This window comes from Pan paniscus, chromosome 2, assembly GCF_029289425.2.
Source record: "Pan paniscus chromosome 2, NHGRI_mPanPan1-v2.0_pri, whole genome shotgun sequence".
Classification (NCBI taxonomy): Eukaryota; Metazoa; Chordata; class Mammalia; order Primates; family Hominidae; genus Pan; species Pan paniscus.
Window position 1 is genome coordinate 109843971 of NC_085926.1, and position 19423 is coordinate 109863393.

The window sequence follows — 19423 nt, forward strand, 5'->3', positions numbered from 1 at the left end:
CATGTTGGCTTGATGCATTGTACCTCTCAGGTATATCATACAGTCTGCATCTCACTATTGTACACAAATGCCTTTAGTTTAGTTTCTTAGCATCTCTCCCCTGAATTATTGTATAGACCTCTAACTTATCTTTCTACCTCCAATTCTGCCACCATTAAGGTTCATTCTCCTTAATATACCAAGAGCAATATAAACAAAACCTGGTATGTTTTAGCATTTGAATAGGAGATGGTGATTGTCCCCTTATTAGGTAATGTACATCACTGGTTATGTGACTTTTGATAACTCTCTAATTATTCCTCTTCAGTCTCTGGCTCCTCATTTGTTAAAGAAAAAAATGACAGCACTTAGTCTTAGAGACATTGTGAGAATCAAGTGGGACAATATTTGGCATTACTAGGTGTACAACAAATGGGAGCCCTTACTTACATGATAGTGGGACCAGGTTATCTTCTAGGGCTCCCCTGTGTCTACAGAGAATATCAGATATGTCAGCTGCAGGAATCCGGACTTAAAGTCAGGAACTCTTTGGGAAGCTCTTGAGAACAAGGACACTGGTTTCTTTCCCTATAATATAGAATTTGTGCCAGGAGCAGTGGCTCATGCCTGTAATCCCAGCACTTTGGAAGGTTGAGGTGGGTGGATTACAAGGTCAGGAGTTCGAGACCAGCCTGGCCAATATGGTGAAACCCCGTCTCTACTAAAAATACAAAAAAATTAGCCAGGCCTGGTGGCACATGCCTGTAATCCCACCTACTCAGGAGGCTGACGCAGGAGAATTGCTTGAATCCGGGAGGTGGAGGTTGCAGTGAGCCAAGATCACGCCACTGCACTCCAGCCTGGGTGACAGAGCAAGACTCTGTCTCAAAAAAAAAAAAAAAAAAACTATGGGATTTGTAAAAAGTAGAAGAAATAGTAAAGACAAAGTACCTAACAGGGTGGCTGGTAAATAAAAAGCAGGGGATGAAAAATAGAAAATAAGCAGCAACATGCCCAAGAAGAAATAACTATGCTAAGAAACTGGTTCCTCTATTGGTTTAAGCATTGTCCATTACTTGTTTGCCAGATTTGTCTATTCTAGATAAAAGTGTGCTTTTGTTGTCAGTGGTGCTGGTGGTGGCGAAGTTCTGTTGTTTTACAGGGAAGATAGCAGTGGAATAACAGAGTGATCCAGGATGTCTGTTTTTCAACTTCAGCAGTAGTTAGTTTCCCCGGATGTTAAACATCTGAGTTCAACAGATGAAGTTCTGTTGACCTTGAGTTTTCAGAGGTCAATTCAGCTTTCCAATCATGGTACCTCTCTTTTCTTGCTGTGTGCAGGCTGGCACTGATCCCAGTTTATCCTTTGAGATTCAGCAGAAGATCCTGATGGAGGAGGAGGATACCAAGAGAGAGGTGCCCAAGGAAGATGGAGTTGGTGATGTGCAACATTTCGGTGAGAACTTTATTGTCAGAGGTTTTCAGTACATATTTACAAGTTCTTACTCCATCATACATATTGGGAATGAGCTGGCATTTTCAAGCATATACCCAGGAGTCCAGCAATCACTGGGGAAGAGAGCCTGAGGCTGGCAATCCTTGCCCAGAACTTTGGTCACCTGCTTGTTCACAGGCCACCATATCTTACTTCACTGAAGACATATGCTGAGGTTTTATTTAGTCCAGATGCTGAAGGATGGGAAGACCCAAGCAGCTAGTGTGGAGGTCTTTCCCAGTGACTCATCAGTCATTCAGAAATCAAAGCCTGCACAAGAAAGGGTGGGATGGGATGTATAGAGAAAGACACCAAGCCTTTAGACTCCAGCAGAGTAGCTGATATTGACTTATCTGAGGAGGGAGGAGGCTCCAATACGACTACTCCCAATTCACAGGGTTTGTGGTTCTGGATGAAATCTTTGCAAAGGGTTTCCCTGGCACTCAAACAGAATAAATAGGCTTATAAAGTGTATATATTCCTCATTATTTTTTATTATGCCTCAGATGATCAAGTAACCAGAAGGCTGAGGGATAAGCTTGGTTACCTAGTTTCAGCCAATCTCATTAGTATTTCCTTCTGACCAGCTGACCAGCTCTGTACTGCAAAGTCTTCTTGTATTAAGGGAGGGCAATTCCAAACTAGATTTAATTTTTCATTTACTCATTGTGCTAAGTTCTAGACACAAGAAGTTAAAATAGAAAAACCTGTGTTAGGGCTCTCCAGAGAAACAGAACCAATAGAACACACATACACACACACCCGCACACACATACACACACACACAGAGAAGGAGAGACAAAGAGAGATTTTAAGCAATTGTCTTACTCAGTTGCTCTATTGTGGGGGCTGGCTGGGAATTCTGCAATCTGTAGGGAGTGTTTATCTCGAGCAGACATGGAAAATAAAACAGAAACATTGCAATATGACGATGTGAAATATTTTGACATCTAACCAAAACCAGTCATGGTTTTGGACTTTCTGGAGAGGGTGATTTCTGAAGCAACTATTGCTAGGTGAATTGTGATTATGAGGAAAGAGATACATGAATGTGACTCATGTGAATAACTGCAGGCAGTTTACTGTGACTGGAATGCTCCCTCCTTGCAGGAAGAGGAGGAAGGAAATGACAAGCTATTAGGTGGGAAAATAACGTGGAGAAACCAAATGACATTTTTTTTGTTTATTTGTTTTCATGCTAATCTGAGGATTCCAGATTTATTTTATCCTAAAGGCTTTGAGAAGTTATTGAAGAATTCTAAGCATTGGAGTGATGAGATTAGAGTTTCGGTAAAGACCAATTTATGTAATTATTCAACAAATATTTAATAGTGTCTGTCATGTATGAAGTTCTGAGAGACGCACTGGAGATATGACAATGAACAAGATAGAAAGATCCCCGGTCCTCATACAGCTTAGAATTGTGTGCAGGAGATTAGGGGAAAAAAAGACTAATAAAAAAACTTAAAATTTTAAGTACTGTTATTGAGGCTTGATTTAGGAGCCTATTACAATTCCAATATCCTCCAATCCCATCTCACCTGGCCATCACATCCTGCCATAAGTGGAAGCTTTAAATACTGAATATTACTCAGCAACTGCCCTATACCCCATCCCCTCTCATGGCCAAATGCACAGTCTTGGATTTGATACTTCCAGACCCTCTTTCCAAAATGTGGATCTTAGCTTTTTCTTTAGGCTCTGCATCTTCCATTTCCTTGGGAGAGCCTTACTTACTGCACACCCAATGTCCCTTTAGCCCTGGGCCTAATGAGGTTCCATCTCCCCTTGACTTATTCCTGGCTCTCTCTAAAAGTGGGGAAATACCAGGTAGTAAATGAAGGCAAGGGGATGAAAAGTACTATTGACAGATATTTAAGAGGTAAAAATTATATGATTTGGCAATGTATTGGTAATAGGGGTTGAGGAGGACTTGAGGGACTGAAGAAGTTTCCCAGATAAGGGAGTTGGATGACTGGATCTAAGAGGGTGTCCTTTACTTAATTGTAGACTACAATCAAGAAGGAGGGCTGAGGGGTGCACGTGAGGGAAGGTGATAATGATGTAATGATTAGGACATGTTACGTCTGCTGTGCCCAAAGGATACCTCTGTGTAGGTAGACAGTATGCGACCCTCACCTTCCCCCGTGTACATTCCTAAACCTTCCTTCTTTCTTGTACTGAGGATTGTGGAAGTTGGAATGAAAAACAAAGGACTGATATTTCCAGTAGGATCAAAGCATTCAACAAAGTAATTGAGAATCTATCATAAAATGCTAATAGCCCATGAGAGATAAAACTTTCCTTTGAGAACTAATTACCAGTGAATTATTCATCAAGGGTAAGGTTACCCCCCGCCACCTGCCACTAGGGATCCTTCAAAACTGCCTGTGTAAGGAGTTTTCCACCTGGATAGTCACTTTGATAACTTCTGCAGGACAAAACTAGCTTTTGCAACAGGAAAACAATAAACCACATCAGAGCTTGTCTTGATTACATTGCTCATCAATGCTCAGCAGGCTAGAGGAGTAAAAAGCATAAGTGCTTTGGTGCTTTGACCCCCCCAAACAGCACTCCAAGTGTTGAGGGATCTCAGACCTTATCTGGGATTTTTGTTGAAGAAACAGAGGAAGACCCCCAGAAAGCTCTGCCAACAGACTTGGGGTGTGGGGAGAAAAATACTCCCTTTAGACATATACAGTCATGCACTGCATAATGTTTCAATCAGTGAGGGACCACATGTACAACAGTGGCCCTGCAAGATTATAATGGAGTGGAAAAATGTCTTATCATCTGGTGACAGTGGTACAGTAGCACAACACCTTACCTTTTCTGTGTTGAGATGTTTAGATACACAAATATTTACCATTATATTACAGTTGCCTACAGTATTCAGTACAGTAGCATGCTATATAGGCTTGTAGCCTAGGAATAGGCTATGCCATTCTTATGGCTATGCCATATAGACTGGGTGTGTAATAGACTATGCCACCTAGGTTTGTGTAAGTGGACTCTATGATGTTTGCATAATGACAAAATTACCTAACAACGCATTTCTCAGAACATAGCCCTAGCCTCAAGCAATGCCCGACTGTATATGAAACTTTCCTCTTGTGAATTGATGGGTTGCCAAGCCTTTTATAAAGCTAACTTTAATATTAACATTGAAGATACAGTGAATCCATATACCCATGTTAAAGTTCTGGAGTTTGTTTCTTTTTTGTTTGTTTGTTTTTTTGATATGGTCTCACTCTATTGCCTAGGCTGGAATGCAGTGATGGAATCATAGCTCACTGCAGCCTTGAATTCTTGGGCTCAAGTGATCCTCCTGCCTCAGTCTCCAGAGTAGGTAAGACTATAGGCCCCAGACACCATGCCTGGATAATTGAAAAAAATTTTTTAGAGAAGGGGTTTTGCTATGTTGTCTAGGCTGGTCTCAAACTCCTGGGCTCAAATGATCCTTCCACCTTGGCCTCCCAAAGCGCTGGGATTCCAGGCATGAGCCACTGTGCCAGGCCAAAGTTCTGAAAATTCTTATGTCAGTCTTGTAAATATAATACTAATACCGTAGGAATCAAGCTCTGGAAATTACCATTAAGAGAATGACCTTTTAAATAGAGCTTCTTTTGTTTTCCATTTGAACAGCACAGCAAGTGAATTTTGATAATCTTCTTTAGGAATATTTGTAACTCAGAAATTCTTAGTTCTTGTCATTATACAAAATAGACACTTGCACATATATTTTATAGCAGTGCAGTTCACAATTGCAAAGATGTGGAACCAACCTAAGTGCCTATCAACTAATGAGTGAATAAAGAAAATGTGGTATAGATACACCATGGAATACTATTCAGCCATTAAAAAGCATGAAATAATGTCTTTTCCAGCAACTTATATGGAGCTGGAGGCCATTATTCTTTTTTTTTTTTTTTTTTTGGGGACGGAGTCTCGCTCTGTCACCCAGGCTAGAGTGCAGTGGAGCGATCTCGGCTCACTGCAAGCTCGGCCTCCCGGGTTCACGCCATTCTCCTGCCTCAGCCCCCCGAGTAGCTGGGACTACAGGCGCCCGCCACCACACCCAGCTAATTTTTTGTATTTTTAGTAGAGACAGGGTTTCACCATGTTAGCCAGGATGGTCTCGATCTCCTGACCTCGTGATCCACCCACCTCGGCCTCCCCAAGTGCTAGGATTACAGGCGTAAGCCACCGCACCCAGCCGCTGGAGGCCATTATTCTAAGTGAAATAACAGGGGTGGAAAACTGAAAACCGTATGTTCTCACTTATAAGTGGGAGTTAAGCTATGGGTACACAAAGGTATACAGAGTGACATAATGGACTTTAGAAACTCAAAGGGAGAAGGTGAGGGGGGCAGGGCTAGGGATAAAAAACTGCACATTAGGTAAATGTACACTACTTGCATGATGGGTGCACTAAAATATCAAAATTCATCACTATATAATTCATTCGTGTAATAAAAAAACTACTTGTACCTAAAAAGCTGTTGAAATTTTAAAAAATTTAAAAAGAAATTCTTGGTTTTTGAGGATAGTCATAAATTCAAATGAGACTAAAATAACCATACTAAGATGAAGCAGGAGGATCACTTGACCCCCGGAGCTTAAGACCAGCCTGGGCAACGTAGCAAGATCCCATCTCTACAAAAAATTTTTAAAATCTGGGTGTGGTGGCATGCACTTGTAGTCCTAGTTACTTGGAAGGCTGAGGCACGAGGATGGCTTGAGTCCAGGTTTCAAGTTACAATGATCTATGATTACGCCACTATACTCCAGCCTGGGCAACAGAACAAGACCTTGTCTTTAAAGTCAATACATAAATAAATAAAAGAACTATACTAGTCATAACATCACTATCTGTATCTCAGAAATAAATGCTTCAAACAACCATTTAGAATTTATTGAGCACTAACATAAATCTCTAGTCAGAGTTGAGTGCTATAAAATAATGTTTTTGGCCAGGCGTGGTGGCTCACGCCTGTAATCCCAGCACTTTGGGAGGCCAAGTCAGGCGGATCACGAGGTCAGGAGATGGAGACCAACCTGGCTAACACAGTGAAACCCCGTCTCTACTAAAAATACAAAAAATTAGCTGGGTGTGGTGGTGGTGACCTGTAGTCCCAGCTACTTGGGAGGCTGAGGCAGGAGAATGGCATGAACCCGGGAGGCAGAGCTTGCAGTGAGCCGAGATCACGCCACTGCACTCCAGCCTGGGTGATAGAGCGAGATTCCGTCTTAAAAAAAAAAAAAGGTTTTTACTAGTGTTCTTTGCGATTCTCCTGAGAGAAGCAATGACATTGCCCCCATCAAGTGGAACATTAAAAATGGTCTGGCAAGTAGCTCTGAGCCCCTGCAGACCCAGCCAGTTAATCGGAATGTTGTCACTGAATTTCTAGTCCATCAGTGACCCAACAGCCAAAATGGGCCTGCTCATGTGTATTTCTGTGAGCATTTTAGGATCTGTGACTACAGAGTAATCATAACTCTGAAAAAGAAAAAGGGCAGTCAGGAGTGGACGGAGAGATTTAATATCTTAATTGTGGCCCTAATGAATACGCAGTTCGCAGTTGAGCAGCCTCGACTTGAGACTGACACCTTGTTTAATACAGGAAGTAGAGTGCGGCTTTATTAAAGTCTTTAAATGTTGTGGCTGGAGCTCATATTTCTTTTTCACCCTATGCCTATATAATCATGTTGTTCCACTTCCTACATAGCCGCTGGCTCTTCCTGTTGTCCCGCAGCAAGGAGCCAGTGCAAGTTTAGAGTAAGGAAATGACATAATTAAAATGGTATTCGATGCGAAGCCTAAAATTCAAAGCCCCATCTTTCCCCTTTCCTCAAATCTGGCCCCAGCACCCTAGATCTTATCTCCTACTCCTCCCTCCCCAGCTCAGGTGGCTGTATTACTCACTCTTTCCCAAACCTGCCTTGGCTTTACTGTCCTCCTACATTGCTCATGGTCTTTCCTCTGCCTAGAAGGCCCCCCAACTTTTTTTTTTCAATATGAAACTCACATATGTTGTCTTCCCTGTTGGACTCATTGGACACAAATACCCCTTCACCTGAACTCTTCTGTATCATTGTTTTTTAGTATATATTACATTATCATATTACAGTTATATGCTAGGCAGTATAAAACAGAGTAGGTGCTTCGTAAATTTGCCTTTAACATTCCTCATGTTCTGAATCCTGGCCCCTGCTCTCAGTTGTCAGAATTCTCCCGTGTGCTGAAGTCTGTGTATATCTGACACATCAATTTGGACATCTATCCAAATTGGGTAGATGCCCAAGGTGGCATTCTCCCTCTCTCTCTTGCTTTCTCTCTCTTGCTCTCTCTCTCTCCATATATATGTAAAATATATATTATATATATAATTATGTTATATGTAAAGATCATATATAATACACATATATTATATATACATAAATTAATATTATACATAAGGATTATATATTATAATAATCCTTATGTATAATTATCTTTATACATAATATAATTATCTTTATGTATAACATTAAGGACAAATTTGAAATCAAGGTATGGTATAACTGGAGGGATGATGAAAGTCAGATGAAAGGAAAAACAAAGAAAACCAATAGAGAGAAGAGAAGCTGAGTTCTCTTCAGTATCAAGGAATACTGCTGTTAAGGTGTTGGTTTCTTCTTTCCATGATAAGCAGATAAGATACAGAGAAACTCCTTGTTTTAAGCCCACTACGCAGGCAAAGTAGACCAATTCAGGGTCCTCAAGTGATAAGAAAAGTGAGCCAGATAACACAGCTGGGATAGGTTAATCTAAAAGACACACACACACACACACACACATACACACACACCATCCTTTTCCTGCCTGATTACAATACAGACTCACAGAAAAGATTGGGGGTAGGGCAGAAGGAGAACGTTTAATGCAGAAATTAATCAGATGTTCCAAATAGATTTACATTTTTCTCATAATTAGAGAACCTACCTTGTAATTGTTTAAAGATAAACCAGCACATGGGGATAATCATTAAACTTGAGGAGACAAAAATTAGGTGTTTCCCTTTTTATGCCCCTAGGAGGTTTTGGTTAACGTTCTGGTATTAATTTGATTAATATGTTATTTATACTTCATCTATTTAAATATATATTAGAGAATGTATAGTAAAAACCAAATATTCAATAAGGTTATTGGAATAAAAATACATCAACATTTTAAAAAGGAGAGGAAAGCAAAGTCTTTATTACCGTTACACAAAAATTTAATGGTAAGCTTGACTCTGGGCTTCCTGGCAACAAGGATACAAAGAGAAACACTGGGTTACATAGTTTCCCTTAACAACAGTTGCAGATCCAATGTGAAAATAGATGAAGATGACTTTTCTAAGAAATGAAAGTACATTCATTTTTTAGAGAGAAAATTTATCTAAGTACTAAAAAGAGTGTGTAAATTGGAACTGAACTTATATAGGACAGTCAGTGTATAACTCAATGGTCAACATCATTATCAATAGTTCCAGAAAGGCAAATGTGGTTGGAAACGACTCTGCTGGGTATTCTTTTTATGCTGTCTGTCCTCTGTGCAAGGAATGGTACCTACATTAACACACTGGCTCATAAAATGTGAGTTCAGCCAGGTGCGGTGGCTCACACCTGTAATCCCACACTTTGGAAGGCCGAGGTGGGTGGATCAACTGAGGTCGAGAGTTCAAGACCAGCCTGACCAACATGGTGAAATCCCATCTCTTCTAAAAATACAAAATTAGCCAGGCATGGTGGTGCATGCCTGTAATCCCAGCTACTCCAGAGGCTGAGGCAGGAGAATCGCTTAAACCCAGTAGGCAGAGGTTGTGAGCCAAGATCGTGCCATTGCACTCCAGCCTGAGCAACAAGAGCAAGACTCCATCTCCAAAAAAAAAAAAATAGTTCTTACTTTTCAGAATAGAAGTTTGCTTCTCAGTGAAGATAAATAATGCACTCAAATTACTTGGCTATTGTATTAGTCCGTTCTCACACTCCTATAAAGAAATACCTGAGACTGGGTAACTTATAAAGGAAAGAGGTTTAATTGACTCACAGTTTCACATTGCTGGGGAGGCCTCAGGAAGCTTACAATCATGGCAAAAGGCAAAGGAGAAGCAGACACTTTCTTCACAGGGCAGCAGGACAGAATGAATGCAAGAAGGGGAAATGCCAGACACTTACAAAACCATCAGATCTCATGAGAACTCACTATCATGAGAACAGCATGGGGGAAACTGCCCCCAAGATCCAATTACCTCCACCTGGTCCCACCCTTGACACTTGGGGATTATGAGAATTACAATTCCAGGTGAGATTTGGTTTGGGACACAGAGCCAAACCATATTAGCTAGCAAAGGGGCTGAATCAGGGCTTAAAACCCAGTTCTGCCTGACTTCACAGTCAATGATTTTTCCACTGCACTTTGCAAGTAGGAACTTCTTGATTCATTAAATCATCATAATATTAAAGCGAACTTCAGCACAAACAATTGTTCCATGAGTTAAACTGCAGTAAGATTGAAATGAGTTAATAGCTACAAAGATTTGTTAGGCTATCATTGCAGAGAAAGGAGCAAATATACAGATTCAGGACATAAAAAGTTAATCAAATCCAACCGATCTTTTCTAATAAAAGAGAACAATAGCAAAAATAATTACAAATGGAATAACATAAATAATTCATAATATCACTGTATGTGTTTCAAAGTGAACAGGTAGGTACAAACCTACTCCCAAAGACCACAGAAGCTGAAAAGCCAAAGAAAGAGGCTGACAAGTCCAGTTTCTCAGAAAGAAACATTTAATAGAGACTTATGAACAGAAGCCATGTCCCCAGTGGCTGCGAAAAAAGATGGTGCATCTCCACGCTGTCACTCCCAGAGTCAAGACACATAAACTAAAGGAAAAGAATGTGTAGGAGAATTGAAGTCGACCCCTTGGGGAGAGGCAAGAATGCTATGTGAATCTACCCATGGGCAGGATTTATGGTCAAGGTTGTTTTGACCCAAGGGCAGGATTTAAGGTAACAGTAGATAAAGTACAAATCTTAGAGTAATTCCCAGAACTCGGGTTAATCAGAAGTCAACAGGTAATCTTCCATGGAATTAGGGTAAAAAGAAAAAAAAAGTCAGCATGGCAGATTAGCATCCAAGATAGAGTTGCTTTAGCCTCAACACTGTGCAACACTTTAAGGTTCCCCACCTGAGAGGGTGAAGGACACAGGAAAGTAAGATCAGGGACTGTAACCACTACAGATCCTGGAGAGGCAAACAAGAAAGGTCTGCTGTTTAGTTTACAACACAATATCTCTAGTGATAAGGAATGGCAGAGTGCAGGCAGGACTCTGGTCTGTGATTAAATAGAAAACTTTATTATAAAGAACCCAGGAAATAGAAAAGGTAGAAAGACTCTCTCTTTCTTCCTTCCTTCCTTCCTTTCTTTCTCTTTCTCTCTCTCCCCCTCCCGTGCTTCCCTCTTTTTCCTTCCTTCCTTCCTTCTTTTCTTTCCTTTCTTTCTTTCTTCTTTCTTTCCATCACCATTACTAAAAGAAAGTCTGGTAATATAATAATAACAATAACAGTTGCACTTTATTGAGTGCTTTCTATAGATGTTGAGGTCTGCATTTGTCTTTTTTTTTTTTTTTTTTTTTGGTGACAAGCTCTCACTCTGTCACCCAGGCTGGAGTGCAGTGGTGCGATCATGGATCACCCAGCCTCGAATTCTCAGGTGATTCTCCCACCTCAGCCTCCTGAGTAGCTGGGACTACAGATGGTGCACCACCATGCCCGGCTAATATTTTTGTATTTTTAGTAGAGACGGGTTTTGCCATGTTGGCCAGGCTGCTCTGGAACTTCTAATCTCAAGCAATCCTGCTACCTCGGCTCCCAAGGTGCTGGGATTACAGGCGTGAGCCACTGAGCCTGGACTGAATTTATCTAATTTAAGACTTGCACCTTCAGGGTGGTCTCGTCTATCTTCAGGCTGCTATGGCCTTATGAAAGCTATTGAAAACCACTCTAACTCATCAGGAATGGGAAACTTTGCTGGGTTTAGTCACTTGAAAAAGTCACATTCAATGACTACTTTTTGAGTCCCTTCCATGTATAAGTCTTGGAGTATGATTCATACAAATATGAATAAAATGACTCCCTTTGCCTTCTAGGAGCTTGGCTATCATAAGAGATAGAGATGCTAGCAGATAAAACAAGGCAGTGAAGGGAGGCCAGTGAGGATTACTTTTTGTCTAGTAATTTGGAATTATTCATTATACAGAAATATCCCCTAGTAACATTCATACTTAGAAAAGAGGTAGAAGGTAGCATTAAAGACAATGAACTCAAGAACAAGTGCTCAAATTCTGCCTCTACCAACTTACTACCTGAGTGACAACTGACTTCTCTGTAATTCCTTTTTTACTTATAAAATGGGAGTAGTAACAAACAGTAACTCTCACCGCATCAACTAATATTGTCCTATATTTGGAAGAATACCGGATACATATACAATAGTAATTATTGCTCTCAATAAATTTAGCTATTTTTTTCTTAGACATAAATATTGGCAATCTAATTATGGCCATTCTAAATGTGCTGTGTTGGTGCACATTCTCCTTAGACCTGAAGGGAGAAAAGTTGTCTCTAAGATGTCTGTGTAGTCAAGTGTATTTCTGGCATTGCTCGAGGCAAGGAAATGTTTGCAACACAGTGCTTTGGGTCAAAGCCATCATTTATTCTTGAGCACCATTTACATGTCCGGCATCCTTGTAGGCACACTAGGGATATAGCACTGGAGAGAACAGGCAAAACTCTCTGCCTGCCTGCCTTACATTCTAGTGAGGAGAGACAGACAATAAACATAATTTAAAAAGTACATTTTACAATATAGTAGAATGTGGTGACTTTGTCAAAAAGTAAATTTAAGTAGTATGGAAAACACATTTTAAACTTTTAAGTAGAGTGGTCAGAGCAGGCCTGAGCAACACGGTGACATTGAACAGGGTCTTGAAGGAAGTGAGGGAGTGAACCATGCAGATACTTGGGAGGAGGGAATTATAGGCAGAGAGGGCAATTAGAACAAAGGCCCTGAGATAGAACGTATTTACCTAGGAATCTAGTCTACGAGGCCACTGTGGCAGGGGCTAAGTGAGTGATAAAGGGGAAGTAGGAGGCTGGGCACAGTGGCTCACACCTGTCATCCCAACACTTAGGGTGGCGGAGGCAGACAGATCACTTGAGCCCAGGAGTTCAAGAACAGTCTGGGCAATGTGGTGAAACCCCATCTCTGCAAAAAATTCAATATTAGCTGGGCATGGTGGTCTGCACCTGTGGTCCCAGCTATTCAGGAGGCTGAAGTGGGAGGATCACTTGAGCCCAGGAGGTTAAGGCTGCAGTGAGCTATGACTGCGCCATTGCACTCCAACCTGGGTGACAAAGTGAGGCCCTGTCTCAAAAAAAAAAAAAAAAGAAAAGAAAAGAAAAGAAAAAAAAATTCCAAGGTAATGGAAATAAAATGATTGTATGTTTATGGGGATGATCCAAAAAAGAGGAGGAAAGAGATGACGTGGGTGAGAAAAGAACATTGCTGGAGCACTTAACTGTTTAACTGTTGGATTGATCAGTGTATGTATGCTTCTGCAGGGCAAAAACTCAGGACAGGGAAAAGAATTCCTCTAAAAAACCAGGCATTCCTAACAAACATATGAAAAAAAGCTCATCATCACTAGTCATTACAGAAATGCAAATCAAAACCACAATGAGATACCATCTCACGCCAGTTAGAATGGCAATCATTAAAAAGTCAGGAAACAACAGATGCTGCAGAGGATGTGGAGAAATGGGAACGCTTTTACACTGTTGGTGGGAGTATAAGTTAGTTCAACCATTGTGGAAGACAGTGTGGTGATTCCTCAGGGATCTAGAACTAGAAATACCATTTGACCCAGCAATCCCATTACTGGGTATATACCCAAAGAATTATAAATCATTCTACTATAAAGACACATACAAACGTATGTTTATTGCAGCACTGTTCACAATAACAAAGACTTGGAACCAACCCAAATGCCCATCAATGATAAAGAAAATGTGGCACATATACACCATGGAATACCATGCAGCCATAAAAAAGAATGAATTCATGTCCTTTGCGGGGACATGGATGATGCTGGAAACCATCATTCTCAGCAAACTAACACAGGAACAGAAAACCAAACACTGCATGTTCTCATCATAAGTGGGAGTTGAACAATGAGAACATATGGACACAGGGAGGGGAACATCACACCCTGAGGCCTGTTGGGGGGTGGGGGACAAGGGGAGGGAGAGCATTAGGACAAATAACTAATGCATGCGGAGCTTAAAACCTAGATGAAGGGTTGATGGGTGCTGCAAACCACCATGGCACATGTATACCTGTGTAACAAACCTGCACGTTCTGCACATGTATCCCAGAACTTAAAGTATAATTAAAAAAGAAATTTAAACAAGACATTCCGTAGGTGAGGCTCTCCCTAAAAGTCAAACTTTTACTTGCACATATGAAAAGTGTAATCATTAAATAAGCTATTTCTTCAGTGACGGTATACTGAGTTCTGCTCATGGTGCCAAGTACTTTGCATATATTATTCAGAAGCTTATTAGCTGCCCTGCAGCACCAGTATCATTTATTGCTGCACTCTAGGTGAAGAAATTGTTGCTGGGAGCTACAACAACTTGCCCAAAGCCACAATGATCATAAGTAGTTTGCGCTTCGTTGTGCTCTTCTTTGCTGGTGTGAGATTCTCGAGGGCCAATGTCCTTCATCTGCGTAACTCTAGGGACTCGCCCAGACCTTGGAAGAGGTTCACATTCCCGCGTGCCGAGATTGATTATGGGCCACCCTCGGTCTCATTCGTTGACTTCCAATAAAGCATTGGCTGGTGGACGTCTACATCAGCATTGTTTTCATTGGATATAGCAACTCATAAAAATATTGGGGAAAATATTAAAACTTTCAAGAGATATGATTGCAAGAAAATCAGAATGAGTTTAAAACCCTCCTGACCCCAGTCCTTAGCTCAGGCCGTTCTCCAAGGATTTTGCAAACCTGCTTTCTGACGCAGCTGGTAAACTTGCCCCGGGGCGAACTGTCGGAAGGAGGTGCGGTCACCTGGAGTTTCCCAATAGATACTTCGCTGTCTGGTGAGGAAATCATCACCCGAGGACGTAAACCCTCCCGCCCTTCTTTCAGCTCTTAAAAAAAGCCTGCCACGAAAGTCCCTACTGCGTTGCTGTGAACGTAGCTTTGAGAAGCTGGCGCCCAATGATGGGGCAAACAGCCATGCCCTTCCAGCAGCCGTGAAAGCCCCAACAGCAAACTGCCTGGGAGCGGGGCAGGTCACCAACTTCGTTGCTCGAACTCCCTGGGTGCCCGCCGCGGTGGTTACAAAGGGGGTCAAGAGTGCCGGACCCAGCCGCGCGGAGCCCACCATTGCGGCCCGAGGGGGACCCGACGGGGGCCCGACGGTGTGGCGTGGCGCAAGGAGCGCGCCTGCCTTCTCTCGCCGCCGGGAACGGGCCGCACCAATGGCCAGGTGAGGAGGCGGCGGTGGTCGCCCGGGAGGAGGGGGTGGTGCCGACTCCGTGTGCCAGGAGTGCGTCCCGGGGACGCTGCCTCCCCCGCAGCCGAGTTGGTTGCCGCCGGTTGCGCTGCGGAGGGTTGGGGGCGGAGAGGAGGCAGTGGCTGCCCGGGCCGAGGAGGGGCGCGCTGACTGCTCACCGCGAGTCAGGAGGGGCCGGCGGGCTCACGGAGGGAGACAGGGTGGGCGGGGGCAAAGGCTAGGCGCTAGGGCGGCGGCGCCAGCGTAGAGCGGCGGTTTGGAGGAAAGATGAGACGGTGAGTGCGCTCCGGGGACACAGAGTTTCTTTGCTTCTTTACAGGCTGTAGGGACAAAAGCCCGGGCTGGGGTCGGCAGTGCCCAGGCTGCGCAGCTGGCTGGGTGGGTGGGGGTGGCGAACCCCGTTGTGCATGACTCTCGGGGGGCTGGGTAGATCTCCGGTTGAGGGGATCCCGGGGAGGGAGTGTCTGGTAGGGAAGATGCTTCCAGAGTGATTGTAGGAAACAGGCAGAATGTGGGGGAACTGGGGGCAGCTTTTTCCAGCAACTCTGGAATGCACATGGAGAGAGGGATGGGGATCCTTGGGATAGCTCCCTGAGAAAGAGAAGGTCCGCTGGTGGATGGTGTAGGGCGCGGGATTCAGAGAAGACTCCCTCCCCGCAAATATTTGGCTAGCTGCGCTTCTAGTTCCACTTTCTTTCAAGAGTGAACCTACGAGCTTTAACCGCCAAAAGCGGCTGATTCCGATTTGGCCTTTGACCCCCCACTGAAAGTTTACAGTGTGGCCGTCTCGGCACCCCTAGAGATAGCAGCTGGAAGGCTTGGGGAGTATTTTAACCCTCTGTTTCTCCAGCTCCCTGCGCGGCGGAGGCGCAGCTGAATTGTTTGCTGGTTCGCTTAATAACTTAGCCCTAGCAGTCATCACTTATTAAAGCGCGGAGGACCTGGCTAACTCCCGCCACCACCAGGAAATTAAAAGGCTGACAGGCTGTCCCTCCCAGGGTTGGGGTTTCCTGTTTGAAAGAGCTTGAGAAGTCAAACTGCTTCGCGGTTCCTCACTTACCTTTCTTATGTAAAAGAGGGAGCGACGCCCGCAGCTTTTTCTCTCGGTAAACTACCCGTGGCTGGAAATCCTCCGGGCGCCTGGCCCTGCCCTCTTCCCTAGAAATCTTTATCCTGCAACTCTGAAGTAGCTCTAAAGAGCTCTAGAATGCACAACTAGTCATAGCCAGGCACAGCTGGGAGTGTAACTAGACGAGGCATAAAAATGTGGAGTCTTTTTAGTGTAAATATTTGTCAGCCACATTTCCCTTCGTAATATGAACGTGTAAGTTACAGATGTAGGTTTTCAAGTATTGGACGTGTAATTTTAAGCTTCCTAGTTTGGTTTAATTTGGGCGTTCGAGATATGTCTCTGGGATTCTAACGTTTGAATTCGGCTGGGAGAGATCTAAATGAGGTCCACAGTTTCAGAAGGTTAAACTTTTGCCCTGTGAACACTTGAATTCTTGGTTCCTGGTAGGTTAGCAACAGAACTGTCGGATTTGGGATAAATAAACCGTTAGAGTTGCCCACTATTTTAACAGAATGGCTATATCTCTCTTGCCGTTGCCTTCAATTGTGTAAATATTTGTTTGGATAAAGAGCGAAGGTTCTTTGAAAAGTAACAGTTCTGTCTATTCTTGGCTCCCCTTTCATATCCTCTGCTTAGTTATTTAAAAGGATTTTCTTTGCCTCTTACATTTAATGGGGAAATTTAAACATTACATGTACTTAAATTCTGTAAAGTTACCAAACCATTTATAACTGGCAAATTATTTAATGACAAGGAAGAGTTGAGTTTGTCGTCTTAGTTGGCTAATGTAGCCTTCATCTCTTGAGACCCAGAGGTTTGCAGATCTCAGCCTGTCAGAAGTGGAAAAATGAGATGTCTGGTTAAGAGTAGTCATCATTTCAGTCAATTTGCAGGCCTCAATCTGTTTTATGCAGCTGGCAGCTGCTGTTCTTTTGGTGTTGAGATCGTCTGCCACGAGTGTCGCCTGGATCCCTGTGTGAAAAGGGGAGGAAAAGATACTTAGGAAATTGGACTGAGAGCTTGCTTACTCCTCCGTTCAATAACTGTGACCAAGCTGAAACTCGTTAACAACCTTTCCAGAAACGTTTTATTTACCATGTGTGTTTGTTGTGTATGCAAGAGAGGAAAAAATAAGCCAAAGTGATTAACCAATCTCTGGTTTTCACTATTTTCTTCAAAGCTCCATTTTGAGATCTATAAGCAAGGGTTGACTCTGGAGTTCATTGGAGAAGTTACCTCGGCTCACTACAACTTCTGCCTCCTTGGTTCAAGCCATTTTCCTGCCTCAGCCTCCCGAGTAGCTGGGATTACAGGCGCCTGCCACCACACCTGGCTAATTTTTCTATTTTTAGTAGTGACAGGATTTTGCCATGTTGGTCGGGCTGGTCTCAAACTCTTAACCTCAGATGATCCACCTGCCTTGGCCTCCCAAAGTACTGGGATTACAGGCATGAGCCACCACACCCGGTCTCCTTTTAAATATTTTTAAAAGAGTAGTTAACGTTATGGCTTTATGTCCTGATTTTCAACCCTTAGCAGGGAGGCAGTGCTATGGTGCTGTGGATGGCTTAGAGTGACAGTGGCTTTGTACATTTTCTAGGTGGAGTACCTGTGCCTTATGAATCTATCTGTAAAGTCTTGGTGTACTTAATTGTTGATTGTGTAAATGTCACTCTTTTGAAACAAAAACACCTAAGTGATGTGCTTTATCTTAAAGTCCTGACATACATTAGAGCTGTGGTTTTCACTGGGAGAGGGGTTTTGGCCCCCAGAGGGTACTGGCAACGTATTTTTGGTTGTAGCAACTGACAGGAGGAGAGTGCTACTGCCATATAGTGGGTAGAAGCCTGGGATGCGGTTAAGCACCCTGCCATGCACGGGACACAAAAACAATTATGCAGCCCCAAACCCTGCACTACAGTATTGCCTGGGGGAGTAGGTTAACAAGATTAGGCATCTTAATCTGATTTGGATCCTCAAGAAACTTGTTTAACTGTGTTAAACAAGAGACCCTTATCATAGAAGCCGTTTTGTATGCAGCAGATTCTTTTGTCCTTGCCATTTAGAGTCTTAATATACCATAGAGGTCGAGGAACTTGTGTTCATTGACAACTTTGAGATGGATTAAAGTCATGGGATTTGGGAGCATTAGAGCACAAGGGAGCCTCAGAGATCACTTAATTTCTACCCCTTCTTTTTATAGATGTAAAAAACTGAGACACTCAGAGCTTTAGGACTCATAAGGTCTCAAGCGAGCTAAGGGCGGGCAGACAAAGTTCTAGGTACAACCCAGGAGTTAAAAATTTTAAAATAGAGATTCAGGCAAATGGGAACAAAAAACAAAACACACTGGACCTGACCTTGTGTAAAAGTTTCAAAGCACCATTCCCTGTGAGAAAATAAATAAATGCTTCGATGGGGGAGGGGTGGCATTAGCCATAGAGACTGTGGGGCACGTGCCTGGGTGCCCCAGTCCCAGAAAGGGGTAATTCCATTATATGACCTGTGACACTCCACTTCTGATGCCTGTACCGTCCTTTCCATGGCAAAGTAGGCAACAGATGGTTCCACAGACATAGCAGATGTTGCTTTTGAATCCAGGTACAAAACAGAACATTTGAGATTTTCTGTTCCTCCCTGCCTTATCGGTTAAGAGTAGAGTACATGAATGGATAGGGCTGGCTTGGACAGAAGGGAGAATTACAGAGGCCTCCTGAGTATGGAAGAAAAAAAGACACCTGGCATATATGGAAATGAGCAAGTGTTGGGGAAATTGTGGGAGAAATTCATAAGCTGATGAGGGGATATCTAATATAAATTCAATTGCATAGAACTAGGATTAAGAATCAGAAGACAATTCAAGCTTAACTATTCTTTCAGCATGTAGAACAAAATAACTATGGGGGTAAAAGGAACCTTAGAAATCCTCTTATCTGAATCTTTTCCCTCCAACCAACTAACTGAGTTAGATAGCGGCAGAATCTGCAAGCCTCCTGTTCTATTGTACTTTCTCCTGCACCCACAGTCTCTACCATTCCATGTGTTTACCTAATGGGAAAGAAAATGATAGTAAAGAAAGTTATTGTTAATTACTTGGGAGAGTTTAAAAAGCATGGTATTTGTGAATGGCTGTTTATAGAAAGGAGTTACCTTAATGAGTTTTTGATTATCAGAAAAGTTGTACACCATAGCCTGATTAATTACAAACATGTATACTCTCCTGTTTACATTGCTATGGTTAGCCATTAGGCTCATGATTA

The 19423-nt window shown here is 42.7% G+C and overlaps 1 protein-coding gene across 5 annotated transcripts in view; it reads left to right on the plus strand.

Moving 5' to 3' along the window:
• Positions 1 to 376: 376 nt before the first annotated feature.
• PHLDB2 (pleckstrin homology like domain family B member 2) overlaps positions 377 to 19423 on the plus strand; it is a 131510-nt gene continuing 112463 nt past the window's right edge. For 2 of the 5 annotated variants that reach the window (XM_034957072.4, XM_063602891.1), the window contains exon 1: positions 422 to 1435. In XM_034957072.4, the coding sequence (XP_034812963.2) occupies positions 1291 to 1435 (145 nt within the window). In that variant the 5' untranslated portion in view covers positions 422 to 1290. Of the gene's footprint in view, positions 1436 to 14930; positions 15065 to 19423 lie in introns of those variants that run through there. The other 3 variants (XM_063602890.1, XM_055110270.3, XM_063602892.1) reach the window with 3 other exon arrangements.